At 32.4% G+C, this 13,080-nt stretch overlaps 2 protein-coding genes across 4 annotated transcripts; one reads left to right on the top strand and one right to left on the bottom strand.

Annotated features, from left to right (window-relative positions):
- Positions 1-250: 250 nt before the first annotated feature.
- On the top strand, positions 251-9,563 carry LOC149910593 (uncharacterized). 3 transcript variants are annotated; one of them, XM_090115386.1, is made up of 5 exons: positions 251-305; positions 6,570-6,720; positions 6,924-7,115; positions 7,460-7,660; positions 9,367-9,563. In XM_090115386.1, the coding sequence occupies exons 2-5, from the start codon at positions 6,610-6,612 to the stop codon at positions 9,421-9,423; spliced, it is 561 nt and encodes a 186-aa protein (XP_089971512.1). In that variant the 5' UTR covers positions 251-305; positions 6,570-6,609; the 3' UTR covers positions 9,424-9,563. The 3 variants fall into 3 exon arrangements, with proteins under 3 accessions (XP_089971512.1, XP_089971497.1, XP_089971504.1); XM_090115371.1 differs by lacking the exon at positions 251-305 and adding an exon at positions 505-883; XM_090115378.1 differs by lacking the exon at positions 251-305 and adding an exon at positions 5,861-6,182.
- A 136-nt stretch (positions 9,564-9,699) lies between these two features.
- Uro (Urate oxidase) lies at positions 9,700-12,555 on the bottom strand. Its single transcript, XM_090115360.1, has 5 exons — positions 12,436-12,555; positions 11,803-12,308; positions 11,570-11,693; positions 11,128-11,314; positions 9,700-10,219 (listed from the first exon to the last, which is right to left on the bottom strand). Exons 1-5 carry the CDS (start codon positions 12,456-12,458, stop codon positions 10,046-10,048), a joined length of 1,014 nt encoding a protein of 337 aa, XP_089971486.1. The 5' UTR covers positions 12,459-12,555; the 3' UTR covers positions 9,700-10,045.
- Positions 12,556-13,080: the final 525 nt, after the last annotated feature.

The raw sequence follows: 13,080 nt of genomic DNA, 5'->3' as shown, positions 1-13,080 counted from the left end.
TCCTAATTTAACATCACGTGACGAACTTTATCAAATAACCTCGTGTAAAATTAATTGATTGTTTTTATTCAAATTATTGTTTTAATAACGTATTTGCATAAAAAAGATACATATAGCTAATTAATATAGAGCAAAAAGTAAATCATTCTATTTTTTTCCCCGTTGAAGTTTTGACATCTTTGCTAATAGATTCTCTGTTCGGTTTCGGTTTCAGTATTCCAACTATTTAGCAAAGCGGCGTCAATAAGCAAATCTAGCTGACCCGGTCGCAGCCCGCGACGTTGGCGCCATCCGGGTCACCCCAGGTAAACCTGCAGCTACGTAAATTTGCCAAGGGTCGCTAAGCTACATCATTATACAACATTAAACTATTACGACCGTTTCCCATTTTAAAACTAGAACACATGCGCCTATGCACCTGTATCATTAACGCCGACGACCTCGTACATTGTGGTACATCTTCAATTCGCACGCTATTCAAATGTTTGAATTAGCCGTCCATCAGTTTGGTGAGCAGATTTAATTAAAACGGCTTTTCAAACGCGAGTGTCGATAAACTTCGGTTTATGCGAGGAAAATGATCAGTGAAAGGTGTCAGGGTGCAAGATTAATGTTCGCGTGTGGAACACGTGGGGTGTGGATCGGGGTGGCTCGGGCCGTTTGCCACTTGGCGACTATAATGGAAGCAGTCATTGCACCTTGAGCCGCGCGTCGAACAGCTTGCATTAGACAAAAAGACAATGCAACGGACGTCGTCGTATGCCTCTGAAGGGTTCTGGACTACGATAGAGCTGCTAGCGGGCCGTGATAGAAGAAGATCAGCTGGCGATGTCGATGATACGCCTTATCTCGAACCTCCGGCTAGAGTCGCGTCCGCTCTCAGGTGCCTGTCTGTTTTATCAGTCCTCTTTGCACTTTTCTTATACGTAGTATATCATAAGTGCGACCCTATTCAAAGTGATATCAAATGTTATTGCCTAGATTGCCTAATTAGTGTTTATTTTAGCGTTCAACACGCAGGAAGTTGTAAAACTTGGTCACAACGTAATAGACATTTGACACCCATTCGTCTTGCTGTATCAATTCATCGTAATAAATTCAATCAAAATAAATTTTTATTCAAACTATTCTCAAACTTAGGATAGACAATTATTTACAAAGTTAAATTGCCTATTACACGGAGACGGATGGATCCCAAACCCTCATTAATCATGATGAAACTTGCGTGTGTCTCCCTGTGAGATCACTTGACCATTTTACCACGTATTGTTATGATTTTTACAAAAAAGATAAGAGTTTCGCGTCATCATTATGAACTTCCGTTTGTTTACTTTAATCATCGTCGTGCGAAATCACTGACAATAATTAGTGATAGGAGAAAATTCTTGGAAGTCTGATAACATTATAACAATAATATTTGTCATAAGTTTGAAAGGGATATATCAATTTTAAACAGTTACATAATATGTCTAGCGAAGTTACTTTACGCAATATGTGAAAAATAGAGCAATAGATAAATATTTAATTATTTTAAACTACCAAAACAATCTTAAGTGAAATTTGAGAGATTACTTTCAACGTGTCCTCATTGTTCTAATTATAACTTAAAAGATCGTTTTTGTACGTAAAGAAAAACAATTTTTATTACCACTCCTTACTACAATGAATCTGATACGAATATAACTATGTGTAAACTTCTGTGAAGGCGAGATCGTAATTCGGTAGAGTATACTTGAACGTTTAGGAAACTATTAAACTGTGACGTACTTTATGAAGACTTTATTTTTAAAAGTATCACGTCTTTCCATTTTACTGCCGACAAGTCTTAACAGCGGCTCGGGAGTTTCTTATTAATCTATAAATCGAAACAATTTATGCACAGCCAGTGCAAAAACATTTAACATTCTGTCTTGTCTGTTGAGATTGTTCTACGATTATGTTGATCTATAATTGAAAAAAAAATAAGACATTTAACGAAAATTACAGATAACTTTGAAATATAGTCATATAGAGACAAATGCGTCATATTTATTTAATTATCATGTTTGCATTTATATTTACGAAGAAACTCGACCCGTCGTCTCAACTTTTCCTTATTCGTGACAAAACTTTACATTGAGGAATAAAAGCAGCCGCTCCGGAGATAAAGGTTATCTTTGGAGTCTTCAGGATCTTTAACTAATATTGCAACAGAAAGTCTCTCGATTTTTAAGAGAACTTTATTTTAATAGAGTTTTGTCTCCGATAGAGTAGATATCAACATTATAATTTTAAATTTATTTATAAATCTGTTAACTAGATTAATTCATAATTATTTATTTAATACAATAAATAAAAACCTGATTCAAAAATGTAAATACAATATTAGTTTATAAACAAGGAAAGTAAATAACCAATATAGCATAAACAATGGTATGCGGAGAGCAAAGCTTTAATAAAGCTTGCTATTTTATTATTGGATTCCATAAACAATATTAAATTGGCTAACAAATTTGTTTACGCAATAAATAGTCAAATATACATTACGATGCTTATTATGAGTAATACTACTATTTTCTCGTGAATTATCTTACAGCTCTTTGAATAGTATTCAATATATTTGCTTCTGTATTGTTTGCTGTTGTTTTTTTTTTCGATGTGCTTTATTCAGTGGTATTAAGAACCGATTAATGATTCATTTTATTATTGAAAGCAGTTTGTAAACCATATTAAATCTGATGAAATAAGTTAGGTATGTAATCAAATACAAAATATATTTTAATTTGATTACGTACCTAACTTTTATTGATTTCTACCGCTATTATAAATCATCACAAAAGTGATGATCTACTAACGAACGTAAAAAAGATATTCCTTTTCCCAAAAGTAGGTTATAATGAAATTGTTTAACCATACAGTCAATGATGTAAGATCGCATAGTTGGCAGTGTCAGAAAGCTTCCGTTGCTTTCTCAGATCTAATTCATATAACACACCACATTGACGTAATGCCCCATAAAAATGTGTACTATTTATTGGTTATGACTCAAGTAGAGTTTCATCGTTGAGATCTAAATGAGAAAGTTCTTGGCGTAACGCTTACAATGTGATTTATGACAACGCAACATAATATTTCATTGCGCTTGTTAAATAAGCATTCCAATGGGTAATAGACTAGTCATATGTTTATTTCCTAACTTGACTATGATATCAATGTGTTTTGAAGTAGAACTTTTTGTAATCAAAAGTTTCAGATCAATGTAACAGCAACTTTTTGTAATCTGTTTTGTTGTTTGCGTTGCAAACGTTTATTAGATCAACTATTGGAGCTTTTTCATGGAAGCACCCTCACACCTCATACATATTATAATTACAAATGAACATGAAAATACTGGAAAACTGTGACTTATTTATACCATTGTTATGTTTGTTTTAAATTTTCCTATATCATTATGGTCCAGTATCTCCCCTATAACAAAAGCTCTACTTTTTTAAAATCTACTTTAATTAAACGGGATCGGATGTTAAATAACAAAAACATTTATAACCTTGCCATACAATTACAATATGATGATCTAGACCTAGTTAAAAATAAAGATACAACACGCACGGGGAAATTCTGAAAGAAAAAACCTGTACTCTATACTACGTGACTGCAAACCCGCGTCAAACGGATGACGTAGACGTTGCGTCGTCTCGGGTTATTTAGAAGATGTTGAGTGTAAACATTCTGCGAGACTGGAGCACTCACTAATGTAATTTTAAACGGCCGTTGAAGGAAACACCTTGATCACCGGATAAACAAGCTGGAGTATGCCATATTGTATCCAATAACTTCTCGAATATAGACATTTTATTGTATGTTATTAAGTTTTTAGTCAAGTTAATTTTTTATGTTTGTTTTTATCAAATTATTTTTATGTATTTCATACCATGTTTACTTCAATTTTATTACTGTAAATAATTAATCGTACAAAGTCCACAACTCAGATGATAAAGAGTAAATAGTCCGACATGAGAGGACCGAAAGATTTAATTATTACTTAAATCTTAAAGTGGGCTCTATATTAATTCGTTACTGCTATGGAAACAAAATATTTAACGAAAATTTCAAACGATAACCTAAGTTGTCTAAGGTCGTTGTTTTACATTGAAATACAAACGAAAATATTTTAAGGAGATAATAAAGGCATAAAAATGTTTTCAATTTTAACATATGCAATATTATCTTGGATTTTAAATACGCTTATAAGGTAAATATTTTGGAATAACTAAAAAATAAAAATATTGTAAACTTTGACGCAGATTTAACATTTTATGTTATAAAATAGGGTTAGGGGTAATGTTATGTACCTAGTACTTACCTACCTTCATAATTGTAAGACGCACCATCATCAAGAAAGACTATTTATTTATTCTAGGACATACCTAAACGTTTCACTTACACTTCATCAAGTGTAAGTAGTAGTATGAAAGCAAATAAATCAATATAAAAATATGAGTATGAATCTGGAATTCTTCATTTTTTTATTCACAAAGAAAAAAAACGCTTTTGCGGTTTACTTATAACAAAATTAAACTATACTTATACTTATTATTATAATATTATAGAGCTGAAGAGTTTGTTTGTTTGTTCGTTTGAACTTTAAACGCGCTATTCAGGAGTGTAGCACTGCGGGTGAAACCGCGGAGCACAGCTAGTATGATATAAAAGCTAGTCATGATTTAAATTGGCGGGTACGATAACGTTTTGCAGACAACATGCCTATTTGAGCTTTTTGAAAGTCACAAGCTTCATTATAAAGGTTGGATTAATTTCTAGTGCCCATTAAAGTTGCAACAATATTTTATAAAGCCTGTTTCACAATGTGATAGTCAATTTATGTAATATAGAAATAATTTCATGGATAACAGTTAGCTTAATTATAACTTAATGATCATTCCTTTCTTTTACCGTTGTTAATATACTTTAATTACAAGTAAATGTCTTGTATCCATGTATAGAATTGTATTTTGCGTAGATTATTTGTTTAATTCAAATCTTAAAAAATATAAATTATTTTTATTTAATAAGTTAGGTACTTTCTTTTCTATTATCTGCATAGACTACCTATTTAACTACTTCTATATTATAAAAGTTATAATCAATAAAGAATAAGAACCATCATTATAATCTTTAGACAAATGTTACGCTTTATAGTTTTACTACCTTTCCGCCCGCGGCTTCGCCCGCTTTGACTAAAACATAATAAATTATATACTAAAACCTTCCTCTTGAACCACTCTATCTATTAAAAAAACCGCATAAAAATCCTTTGCGTGGTTTTCAAGATTTAAGCATACATAGGGACATAGGGACAGAGAAAGCGACTTTGTTTTATACTATGTAGTGATATTCAAGAGGTAGTTCGTTTAAATTACGACAGAACAAATAGACGATTGATAAAGAAACATGCTTCAGAGCTTTTCAAGGTCCTACAACAGACTAGATTGGAATTCACAAATAGTACAATTGAAAGTCAAAGCCCAATTATGAATAAATCTCACAAATGCTCATTACTAAGTCATGTATGACCCTTTGAAAAGCGCTTTGTCACGAAACCTAAAGGTTTGTACTCATAGCTAAAAGAAATCATATTATCAAAATAACAGACTCTTTGTTATCTACTAATAAATTCATTTCAACACCGCAAGTGTAACTTTATTATATAACTGATTCTCGGATTTTAAGAACTGTATCAAAAATATTGAATAAAACGATTAGAGGAAAAGAAGCATTACCTATGGGCTATGATTTCAAATATGTAAAACATCTTTCTCCCCATACAAAAGTTTATGAAGCGAATCGTATAAACACATTTCGCTCGTGGTGTTTCATCGGATTCACTCGCGAATTCAATAATAGCACTCCATTAAATTTCATTTCCTGATTACGATCGTAAAATGGTGTAGCTATTGCTTTATCAAAGAAAGCGATCGGGTATAAACGCTTCCTTAGACGCGAATTTGAACATGATGTGTTAGCTGGGGTCGTGCCATACTGTGCCAGGGCCATCGTATAGCACGGCAATGGTCTCAACTATGACACGGGCGTCAAAAGTACTAAAACTTTACGGCGAAGGAGCCAGACGTTGAGTATCAGCAGCAGTGGTGTTTCTAGTTAGTATTCAAAACGAACGGCCAAAAATCGGAACGACCTCAGCGGTAAGTTTATTTTTTATATGGGTTCGTTTGTATACGTATTATATGCGTGTTAAGTGCTTATGGGGTGAAGTATGTTGCATTGATAGACTCCAAACAGCCCATATTTGTCAAGGTGACACGCTGCTAAAAATTACATACAGGAAAAATTAACTATATACTTGTATACCAATTGTAAGTTTTATTTGTTTTTAAGATTATAAGATTATCTGAGTAAAATCCGTGTAATTTTAAGGCTTCTATCGCCTAATTAACCGTATTATGTAATTAGATCTTGGTGTTAATAATTCCATTAAAGCGATCCCAATCAATACTTTTATTGTCACTACACCATATAATGATTATATATTTGTCATGTGTTAATTCGAATAATAATTTTCGTATTAACAGCTTCGCGCATCCCCATGTCCGCGCCCGCCTCGAGAAGCATATGGGCTCGAACCTGGTGCGGCTCACGGATAAGAGCTACATGACCGAGCTGGAAGAAAGGATCCGTGCAGTCAACGAAGAAAACCTCAACAAGAGGATATCTAGTAGAGTCGTAAGTGTCACGTATTAAAAAACAAAATTATCTATTACTAATCTAACCGTTTTCATTAATTGCTTATATTTATGAGTAGGTCGCGACCTATCGATACATAATATGATAAACCTGTAAGATAAGAGTAGTTCAGATAAAAATTAAAAAGATCAAAGTTGAAAAATATTTCGAAATGCATTAAATAACCTAATTCTAACTTGCAGCTCGATGAAATGGAGAGATTGAAGCGTCTCATCCTAGTTGGGAAGACGCCGCTCAAGGAATGTCCTCCTGAGTTGTATAACCATCCTGTTTTCGTGTTTTGGAGGATGGTCAACAGGGAGGTCGCCAAGGCGTCTAAGAAACGTGCTGATGCTTACTACAGGAAATTAAAAGCTTCACAGAAATTCGACCAAGTATATATATTTTCTTTTATGTCACATCTAATCAATCTAGATATTTCTAATATATAATATTTTGACCTTTGTCCCTTACTGGTACCTACTGCAAACTAAGAAACATTTAACTCTTCACAAATGGGATTTGAGATAACTTTGTATGACTCGCATTGTATTATATAATATTATTTATAGTTAGAAAAGGATATAGTTCTCAGTACTCTTGTACTTAATCTCTTCAATATTTATTGTATTTAAAATATAAAGTTACTTTAAATATTTTGTCAAAACAATTTTGAACTATCGTAAAATTCTGTTGTTATGTTAATTCTTAAATTTATTTGCTTGTATTTACTGTTCAGGCTCTTGAGGAGGAAGCAGAAGCTGAGGTAGCCGAAGAAGAAAATGAACAATTAAGCGCTGAACAGCTGCTCGCTAAATGTCATGAAGAATTAGAAGAACTGAAACAAGCTGACATCGAGAAAGGAGTGCGCTTCACAGACGAACAATTTGCCGTGCTGAAATATGAGACAAATGATGTTAAAACTTTGAAAAGTCTCACAGTATGTATATTTTTATAATTGGATAATTAATATAGACACCCCCTTATATGTAGTAAATTCATAACATCTTTAAATAATAAATACTATAATATAAATAAAAGATAATGCAAAACAAAAATAGTACCTACATGCATACGAATATACTTCGTAGCTATTTAACCAAATATCATATTCATTTATTGACAAAGTTAGTTCTCTTGTTCCGATATCAAAATCGTAAAATCTAAAAATGTAACCAGGCTAATTCAAAACATTGCAAACTTAAAGTAACTATTTACGAGACACCAATAAAGTTAACAATGAAGCTTGTGATTTAACTGCATTAAAAATGTCTGGCGGCGCTGTAAAGACGACACTTAGTGCATGCCAAAATGTAAACCCGAACAACATAAACATGTTTTATTGGCTACACTAGAATCAAAACAATTGATAGAACAATCTGGATGAACTCATGCGGCTATTAAGTCTGGTCGATAAAACCATATCGAGACCCTAATAATCATTGAGTAGGTACATACTCGATTTCAATCCGGATCACCTTTGTTATATCAGACCTATGGACGGCTTGTGTCGAACCGGATTGAACCAGATACTGCCCAGTCTATCATGACCCTTAAATAGTTACACAGACTGATAAGCAATGTGATACATATAATACTCGTGTATGACTTGCATTTAAAGCCAAGCGTGATCATTCAAGTGAACTTTGACTGGGCCCTATCACGCCCTATCGCTTCATTATGCTTTTTCCCAAACTATTTAAATTGTCTGAAAATTTCTGTTTAAATGACTGTTCTTCAGTCGAACACTTTTGTTATTTGTAATGTGACATTATTTTATTTGAAAAAAGCATTTTTGAAAACTTTTTATTTTCATATAACCAATAAGTTACTCAACTTGGATAAAGTATTTGCCAATCCAGAGCTTAAACAAGCTTTTTATAATATTGTTTGTATCAAATAAGTAGTCATTGAGGCATACTTCAATACAACATTCTATGTGCATTAACATAATATTTTGAAGATTGAAAAGCATTTACGTTTTACGTCCACAAACGTTTACGAACTAGTCTGTATACATAAAGTCAAATTATAAGTTCGTTTTCATTTGTTTTATTATTGTTTGTATTGTGTTTGTGTAACAATTCAAATCAAGGTTAATATGCATAATATGCACTTAATAACCTTGTAATAGACTGATAATACAATGAGATGATTAACCTATTACTCGTCTGTAAACTTTTGGATTATAATTAATAGGTTTTATGTATGTTTCGCGAAAGATCTCCTTCACAGAATAAAGTTGAAAATATTTTTGAATTGAAGCATCATTTCCTAGTATAGCTTAACGAAGTTGTTAAGTTTATGGTGCTCATACTTTTTATTGAAGTGAAACTTCCTTTATCGGAGTTGGAAAAAAATTTAGTGTAACATTTTTCGTTACACGTGACATTTTTCCGTTACGCGTTATCTTATCCTTGCCACGCCTGATTCGACGTATTTCTGTAAAGTTGCTTAGAGTAAATTATTTTTTGAAAAATAAGTTCATAAAGAAGTTTCACTTTTTACGTGTGTACACTAGTACACGCACACATTTTTTTTTTTTTGTAAAGTAAAATATGTTATACGTTGTAATATTAATTATGATGATATTTCGTAATTGTTATGCACAATGAACACATCTAATAAATATATTCTCTTTTTCAGACCGTAGATGAATTGTATGCTCTGGCGGATAAGATCATCGGCACAAAACGTTTATAAATAAATATCAACCATAAATATTCAATATACTGTAAGCAGATGTTTATTTAATTATATTTTTAACTCTATTTGTGTTTATTGCAAAATGTATCATTAGCTAGTATAAGTATATGTCATGTTTCTAGAAAAATAAATTTTATACACCCAATAGTGTGAATTCATTTTTTTTTATAATCACTTCATTATGAAATGAATTATTTACGTAAGGCGCAACTTTCGTTATGGCAAGTGTGCGTGGGTAAACCCTCTTAACCAAGGGAAAAATGAAACGATTCATTAAATCTTAAAAGCCAATTTATTATACTTATATCTTGAATGTTTAAAAACCTTGACTAGATATTATTGTTTAAATTTCAGTTCTATTAATTAACATTTCGACAATAATATGCTTATTACAGTGGAAATATAACAATGCTACGACAAAAACAAGAAATAAATATTACACATCTTTTAGATTTTCTGACAAATTATTTTTGCCGAAAACAAAGAATATTTCGTTATTATATATTCTCATGACACTACTTTCGGTACTTATAGGATCTCCAGCAGCGTGAAAACGAAAATTAGAATCATTTACAAGCATATTTTGCAAATTAAAATAAAGCCTATAACAACATTAGTGTCACAAGTGACTCTTGGGTCTACGGCGTAGCTGCGCGTAGATGAGGCCTGCGGGCTTGTCTATGGGCTGGTAGATGTAGTGGCGGGGGTCTCCCTTCGTCACGTTGGCGGGGAATTTCGAAACGTCGATATTTAGATAATGTTTGTTTGGCATGGTCATTCTTATCCATGTTATCTGTAACAAAAAATGAAAAATGATTAGTGGCTCAATTAATTACACTTAATTGAAATATGATTCCTTAATTGCGTTACGAATTTAAGATAATTTAACGATCTTTTTATTGTGTTAACGAGCATGCCCATAAAAATTAAGTATCAAATTCAATTTTTGGTTATTAAACAATGTTTTTGATGATAAATAGTTTGCGTTCATCGATCGAGTTTGATGATAACCTTTCATTCATACGCGAATTATATTGTTTTAATTACGAGAACTGATAAAATTGCCGATTTACTTTGTCGGCAAAAGAAGAAAAGAAAAATTGTAAGCGTTTCCCTATAATACTAGCAAACAATATTACGTAACAAATTTTGAAAACGTTTAGATAACTAATTTCTAAGAAAGAATTCAAAAGAATTATAGGTGATTATAGTTGGGGACATATTATTCTTTACATACAAGAATTTATATTTGTTTACATAAATCTATAATAAAAAATTAAATATCGCTTAATTGCGCAGCCGTAGAAATGGTATAAACGCAAAGCTATATTAAGTATTTACTTATATCAAAGTTTATCACCGCACGCGCCATATTAATAAATTCATGTTGTACATTGATTTGTTGTTTAATGTCGATAAGATGAATTTATGGTCAACAATTTATTTTTGATACTAGAGTCATATGACCAATAAGTAAACAAATATGTAATTTACTGTGAAATGAGAACGTGTAATCTTTTGTTTGTGAAAAATATAACGGATTTTATATGTATTTAAGATAATTAATGTGCCAATTAGGCGAATTTTAAACATCTTTTGTTGTTCACGATGTTTTCCTGTTGTATATTTATTTTATTGGTATACATTCTAGCCTCTAATAGATGCAATTTTCTATTGATTACTTCTCAATTGAATACATACCTCAGATACTTTTTCTAAAACAGTTTTCTCGGCTTGATACAGCGTGTGTTGTACTGAGGGAGAGTATACGCCGACGTCGGGAGGTCCGGCGAATTTGTCCAGGATCGCATCTTTGACTGTCAACCACGCGTTGTCAAAGTCTGCCGTCCTCATGTTATCGTACGTCCATTCTGCTTCCACAACAGTACTGTGAACATTGTAAAAAATTAAAAATAATGAACATTCACAATAAGATATGGTTCTATTCTACCATTTAGAGTATAGCGTTAATTAACATAATGAGTAAAAATTACCTTTTTTTTTTATTAATTTAAAATCGTTATAATTGATAAAATAATAGTTAGTACCAATAAAAGTAATAAGGTGGTAACGAAGAAAACGATTTGAAAATGTTTTATCTTCTGAATCAATACTCTCGACCTAAATCGAAATAAGCACCAACCTGAATATTCTTTCCGCGGCATCGGAAAGTGTTGTATATTCATCTTGAACGAAATCAACAAATGCTGACTGAGTAGTCTTCAACACTCGAAGACCGCTTAAGCCAGATTTAACTTTTACCGCCTCTGCCATTAAAAGAAAACATGAATTAATAATTGGTTCCATATTTTACATTACATGACAATAATGATTTTAATACCATTCGTTAAAGTCCACTTGTTGGTAAAAACTCACCATGTCTAGCCTGTGATACTTCACACCATCTCGTTGCTATTGGTGAAAATATGAAAGCGTGGTTATGAGGCGCGCCGGCCTGGAGTCTCTCCCATGGGTATTCCATTACATGGCACTTGGCTTCTACGACTTGTCTATATGTATAAAGAAAATGATTCACAACCACAGCACCGAACTCTTCGGGAGTTTTTATTCCATATTTTTTAGCGAGAACGTAAACTGTGTTCTTCTGCGAGTCAGTGGCTACGACTTCCTTATTGTCGCCAACAATATATGCTGATTCTGAAGACAGTTTTAATTCTGTAGAAACTTCAAATTCTCTTATAGCGTGTATGTCACCATCTCTGTGTACGTGAAGTAATTTTACTGAGCTTTTTCCATATCCATGGTCACTGAGTTCGAAGCGACCGCCGGTGTCGGCCGCAGCGGTGGCCGCCGCCGTCGCACCGCTCGCCGGCAATGCTGGCATACCTTCACCCGAGCTCGAGTTAGGTTTCGCATAAATTCTGGAATATTAAAATATAATGAACATTTTTTTCCTTTACTCTTTATTATGATCCATAAAAATAAAATAGGTATTATAAATAAAAATATACTAAATTTATGAAATAAACATTGTATATTTTTAATTACCTGTTAGTACTTGTCCACGGCATTTTTTTAACTAATTCACTACTTTATTTTGAGCGTGTGTAAGAAACGCCTTCGGCACATTTACACAAGACAGACTGTGATAAATGACATCTCGCCAGCTCATTTATAAGAGTAACCTGTCTTATCAGTAACGAGCACGCGACTAATACGCAAACTGGACGATTGCTTATCACTAAATTTAACTTTATTTAAGTTCATAATATCGGACATAAATAAAGACGATTAACGGTTCTAAATCAAATTTAGAATGAAAACCAGAGTATCGCTAAACGCACACTTTTGACTTAAGCATACATACATACCTACAAGATAACTAATTGTATACATAGATTTTGTTTGTTTTTTTAATGAATTACATTGTTCCGGTCAATTATGTTTAAAACTATTTGTAAATCTTTATATTGAAAGATAATTAATTGTACCTATGTTGGAACAAAGTCCAATATTTTTATGGACTGCATAAATTATGTAAAACCCAGGTTTATCCCGCATACATTAAATTAAGCACGTGACATATAAAAATTTATATATTTTATCAATTGTGTACACTCAGTACTTAATTTTCCTAAAATAGCTCTTGACATCGTTATCTCTGCGCAAATTAACCAATAAATCATGACCCGA

The sequence above is a fragment of the Colias eurytheme genome, chromosome 2 (genome assembly GCF_061535395.1).
Source record: "Colias eurytheme isolate Ceu_HAF_F1 chromosome 2, ilColEury1 Martin Lab GWU primary, whole genome shotgun sequence".
NCBI classification, from domain to species: domain Eukaryota; kingdom Metazoa; phylum Arthropoda; class Insecta; order Lepidoptera; family Pieridae; genus Colias; species Colias eurytheme.
This window is presented reverse-complemented; position numbering and strand designations above follow the sequence as displayed.